The sequence below is a fragment of the Palaemon carinicauda genome, chromosome 13 (assembly GCF_036898095.1).
Source record: "Palaemon carinicauda isolate YSFRI2023 chromosome 13, ASM3689809v2, whole genome shotgun sequence".
Classification (NCBI taxonomy): Eukaryota; Metazoa; Arthropoda; class Malacostraca; order Decapoda; family Palaemonidae; genus Palaemon; species Palaemon carinicauda.
In genome coordinates this window covers 15,144,061-15,149,790 of record NC_090737.1, presented here as the reverse complement: position 1 = coordinate 15,149,790, position 5,730 = coordinate 15,144,061, and the positions used below count along the sequence as shown (strand labels likewise).

The 5,730-nt window shown below is 38.1% G+C and overlaps 2 protein-coding genes across 2 annotated transcripts; both read right to left on the bottom strand.

Moving 5' to 3' along the window:
- Window positions 1–2,228: 2,228 nt before the first annotated feature.
- LOC137651443 (uncharacterized) lies at window positions 2,229–3,158 on the bottom strand. The gene has a single exon (XM_068384669.1). The coding sequence runs from the start codon at window positions 3,156–3,158 to the stop codon at window positions 2,229–2,231; it is 930 nt and encodes a 309-aa protein (XP_068240770.1).
- A 31-nt stretch (window positions 3,159–3,189) lies between these two features.
- Window positions 3,190–5,220, bottom strand: LOC137651442 (uncharacterized). The gene has a single exon (XM_068384667.1). It carries the CDS (start codon window positions 5,218–5,220, stop codon window positions 3,190–3,192), a length of 2,031 nt encoding a protein of 676 aa, XP_068240768.1.
- Window positions 5,221–5,730: the final 510 nt, after the last annotated feature.

Genomic DNA, 5,730 nt, shown 5'->3' with positions numbered 1-5,730 from the left:
AGAAATGTTCTTTACACTTTGAAGACTTTTTCTACTCTGTCAGTCATTAAAAAACCTTGATCCTATTTCTAGAACATATAATTGTTACAGTGTGATTCCAACACTGATAACTACCAGGATAAACAATCTTTTCAAGAACTACTCTACACTTAACAAACAAATTATAGCAGTAACTATTAAAAAAAAGACTGAACAATGTTTACATGTAAAACGGACAAAATATCTACAATACAATTTAACCCTAATCACCAAGTTGAAAAACAGAGCTTATTAGATAATTATATACACAAATGGTTTCTATAAAATGCTGCATTTACATTCTCGGCCCTATAAACAAATTATTTGTTTATCAAAATCAATCATATCTATAAATGCAGGTGATACAAATAACATCTATAATAAATGTAATATACTCTCAAATTCTTTGATCCTAATAAAAATAACTATTATAATCATTGTTCCTCTACTGCAAGGAGAAGAACAAGCTTTTGAATGGGTCGATGGAGCTCTAAGGTTTGTGTCTTTAAAACTACACTACGTACAAAACCAGTTCTGTCCTTTCCAGTGCTGATAACACGACCCATCATCCAGTTACTCCTTAAGCCCCCCTGACACTTGCACGCATTCGTGGTACGCACTGGCACGCATTGATGCGCGAACTCGCGTGAACGAGCCGTGAAAATGTCGTGAACAGTGCGGGAACTCGCGTGCCAGAGCGTACCAATGCTTGCCATGTGGGCCCAAAACTTTGAAATGTTTAAAGTTTGTGGCACGCATTGGCACGCACTAAATGGCCGTGAAATAGTCGTGAACGATGCGCCAACTGGAGTGAACTGGAGTGAACAGTGCGGGAACTGGCGTGAACTGGAGTGAACTGGAGTGAATGATGCGGGAAGTGGCGTGAACTATATAATGAAGAGAAACAAAAAGGAAACGAAAATATTAATGAAAAGGAAAGAAAAATAAACCTAATAAATTTTTATATTTGCTGTTTTAATGTGAAAAAAAAATGATATCTTATTTCAAACTATTTCTATAACTTTATAATGAAGAGAAACAAAAAGGAAACGAAAAAATTAATGAAAAGGAAAGAAAAAAAAACCTAATAAATTTTCATATTTGCTGTTATAATGTGAAAAAAATATATATCTTATTTCAAACTATTTTTATAACTTTATAATGAAGAGAAACAAAAAGGAAACGAAAAAATTAATGAAAAGGAAAGAAAAATAAACCTAATAAATTTTCATATTTGCTGTTTGAATGTAAAAATAAAATGATGTCTTATTTCAAACTATTTCTATAACTTTATAATGAAGAGAAACAAAAAGGAAACGAAAAAAAAATAATGAAAAGGAAAGAAAAATATAAACCTAATAATTGTTTATATTTGCTGTTTGAATGTAAAAATAAAATGATGTCTTATTTCATGCACACACTTATTTTCCTCTATTACCAATCAAGACCCAAAACTTTTGTTTTAAATAAAAATGAACTGAAAAATAAACCCGAGAAATTTTTAAGTTTGCTGTTTGAATGTAAAAATAAAATTATGTTTTATTTCATCAACATACTTATTCTTCTTTATTACCTTAAAATGAAGGGCAAAACAAATTTTTTCTGTTTGCTGTTTTAATGTAAAAATAAAATGATTTCTTATTTCAGCACACTTTTTTTCTCTATTACCTTAAAATCAACAGCCTAAAAACTTTTCATGTTTGCTGCTTTTAATGTTAAAATAAAATGCTTTCTTAATACTTGTACATATTTTATGTCTGCTATTTATATGTAAATCAAATGCTTTCTTATTGAAACAAAAATAAAGGGCAACAAAAAATACAAACGAAAAAGATACGTTTCTTCTCCTCAATGCAATGGTGTCTCTGACAGAAAGCATTGTTGTCTCTTCCGAAGCCAATCCAAGAATGTCCTCGGGTTGGAGAAGCCCCGTTTTTATATGGAGTGGCCAATTCGTGAATTGGCGTGAACTGGCGTGAACGATGCGGAAACGATGCGGAATGATGAGGGAACTCGCGTGAACGTGTCGTGAACTTCTCGTGAAATACGCGTGCCAATTCGTGCCATCGCGTGAACGTCGCGTGAACGATGCGCGAACTGGAGTGAACTGGTCGTGAACAGTGCGGGAAAAACACCAGTGCGTGCCACTTTGTGGCACGCACTGACGCGCATCAATGCGTGCCAGTGCGTGGCAAAAATGCGCGCAAGTGTCAGGCAGGCTTTAACTGATTATCATCTTTTACAAGGACAATATCACCAACTTGAAGATGCCGCTTTTCCTTGTTCCACTTCTGTCTCTCTCGTAATGTTGACAAATATTCTCTTCGCCATCTAGTCCAGAATAAGTTAGCCAAGAATTGAACATATCGCCACCTCTGTCTCAGATACATATCTCCTTTCTGAAAAACACCAGGTGGTGGCATCACAACACTTGATTTCTGTGTGAGAAGCTGTGCTGGACTGAGTGGTTGTAAGTCATCTGGGCTGTCACTGACTGTGGTCAAAGGACGGTCATTCACTATAGCCTTAACTTCTGTGAGAAGAGTGCGGTAACTCTCATCATCCAGTCGTCCAGCATGTTCCTTGAAGAGAGGAGTCAAGACCTTTCTCACAGTTCTAATCTGACGTTCCCACACACCTCCCATATGACTAGCTGTGGGGGGATTGAAGGTCCAGCTGATGCTTTCTTTTGAGAGGAAAGCTCTGACCTGATCATCATTCATCTCTTGCAGTGACTTCCTCAACTCCTTCTCAGCTCCATGAAAGTTTGTCCCATTGTCACACCAAATCTTCTTTACATTTCCTCTTCTAGCAACAAACCTTCTTAAAGCATTTATGAAGGACGATGTGTCTAAGGAATTGGCTGTCTCTATATGAATTGCTCTTGTAGACAAGCAAGTAAATAATACACCATACCTCTTCCTGATTTGCCTTCCTTCTTTGACTTCCTGTGGCCCAAAGAAGTCAACACCTGTGTGTGTGAATGGAGCAGCTGGAATTACTCTTTCCAATGGTAAATCAGCCATCTTCTGGTTTAGAACAGGGTTTCTCATTTTTCTGCAAATGACACATCTTTGTAGAACCTGGCGGACACTTTCATTAGTACGGATAATCCAGTAAAGTTCTCTAAGTTTTGCCATCACATGGTTGTGTCCAGCATGAGCTAATTTTTCATGTGTGTACCGGATAATCAAAGTGGTAATATGACTTTCTAGGTAATATCATTGGATGTTTCTCGCCAGCTGAAATTTCTGCTTTGGACAGCCGTTCATTAACGCGAAGAAGCCTGTCTTTAGGATCAATGAAGGGATCTAGTTTATAAATGCTACTGCTACTACAAAGTCCTCGGCCCCTTGACCCTTCGCTCTTTTGTAAGAGTGTCACTTCCTTACTAAAAGTTTTCTTCTGAATATATCTGATGACTGCTTTTTCAGCAGCATCTAATTCTTCTGCTGTAAATGAACCATTAATTCTAGCTTGTCTCTTAGATTTCAGTATGGAAAAAAGACGGTGATACACAGCAACAGCCATCCTCAGTCGATGACATGAAGAATAATACTCAAGAAACTTATCAACAGCATTTCCCTCCCCATCTTCTGGATGCACTGCAAAACTTCTAGATCCTTCCAATTCAACTACACCATGGGGCATATCATTTTTCCACAGCTCCTCTGGTCCTTTAAGAAAATATGGGCCATCAAACCAAATGTTACTGTTCACCATTTGCTGACTTGTGAAACCTCTTGATACAATATCAGCAGGATTCTCTTTACTCTGAACATATCTCCACTGTGTATTTTCAGAGAAATCCTTGATTACTTTCACTCTATTTGCAACAAATATAGGAAATCTCTTTCTATCATTAAAAATATAGTGAAGAACTGTTGTAGAATCTGTGTGATAGAATGTCTGGTCCACTGTAATCTGCAGCTCTTTCAAAATGTGTTGTGCGAGATTTATGGACACCACTGCAGCAGTCAATTCCAGTCGCGGTATGGTAGTTGCCTTTACAGGACACACTCTAGACTTTCCCATCCGCAGAGCAGTAGAAATCCTCCCACTGTTATCAGAAAGTCTCATGTATGCTGCAGCACCATAGCCTTCATTACTAGCATCTGAAAACATATGCAGCTGTGTGGAAGTCACTGTACCAAATTCCTTTGGTTTGACACATCTTGGAATCTTTAAGTTACTCAGGATTGGTAAATCATCAAGCCACCTTCTCCAAGGCTTCAGGTATTTTTCGGGAATAACATCATCCCATCCCAAGCTGCTATCCTGACAAACTTCGCGAAGAATTCTCTTAGCTGGCAAAAGAAAAGGAGCCACAAAACCAAGAGGATCATAAAGGGAACATTCTGTTGACAAAATACCTCTCCTTGTAAATGGTTTTGGGTCCAAGCTTGCGGAGAAAGTAAAGTAGTCATTTTCAATATTCCACTGAAGACCAAGAGCTCTTTCTACATGAAGTTCATCATAGTCAAGATCACATGTTTGACGATCTTTTGAACGGTCCTCTTGCGGGATTGATTTCAACACCACCTTGCTGTTACTCACAAACTTTGTCAGCCGAAAACCTCTTTCCTTCAATGCTGCTGTAACGTCTTTCACAAGTCTTAATGCCTGCTCTTCTGAAGGTACAGACTTTAAATAGTCATCCACATAAAAATTAGTCTTAATGGTGTGTTCTACATCTGGACCATACTTATCTCTTGCATGGTCAGCTGCTGCCCTCAAAGCATAATTGGCGATGCTAGGGGATGATACTGCTCCAAAGATGTGAACACCCATCCGATACTCTGTAAGTTCGCTTTCAAGTTCACCACCAGGCCACCATAAAAATCTTGGGTATTTATGTTGATCCTTTGGTACCTGAACTTGGTAAAACATAGATTCTATGTCACCCATCAAGGCCACCTTTTCTAGACGAAATCTGAGGAGCACTCCAATCAGGGAATTAGTCATATCAGGACCTTGCATCAACTTGTCATTAAGGGAACTACCCTGGTATTTAGCACTACAGCCAAAGACTACTCTAATCTTATTTGGCTTTTTTGGATGGTAGACACCATGATGAGGTAGATACCATGCAGGTTGTTTATCATAGGACTGATCCTCCGGAACCTTATAAGCATATCCTTCAGACACCAATTTCTCAACAAATTCCACATAATCTTCATGGTACTTTGGATTTAGTTTCATTTTTCTTCTTTGCCATTGTGCTCGTTTCACTGCCTGTTCTCTATTGTTTACCTAGTTAACTTTATTGGTTCTAAATGGTAGGAGAAGCTGGTAGTGTCCATTGGTAAACTGAATGTTTTTTGCCACTTCTTTGAGGAACTGTTGATCTTCTTGTGACAGACCCTTCTCATCAGGAACTCTACCAACATCTTTCTCACTAAAGTTTCTTTCAAACATATGGACCACAGCTGCAGGAAGAAAACATTCCTTTACCCTTTCAACTTCCTGAAAAAAGACATGGTGACATGAAATACTGTTCTTCTCTGAAGAGTATTTAAAATGTAGAGGTCCACTAACAGTCCATCCATGGTGGTAAAGAACTGCATAAGAATCTTGACCCTTGGCTGGAAGCACCTCTAATGGTTGCAGTGCTTTAGGGCAATTACTGCCAATCAACAAACCAATCTCCAGATCAGCTCTATAATTAGGAATTAGATCAGCAATATTCCTCAGACCGGCTACCTTTTTGAG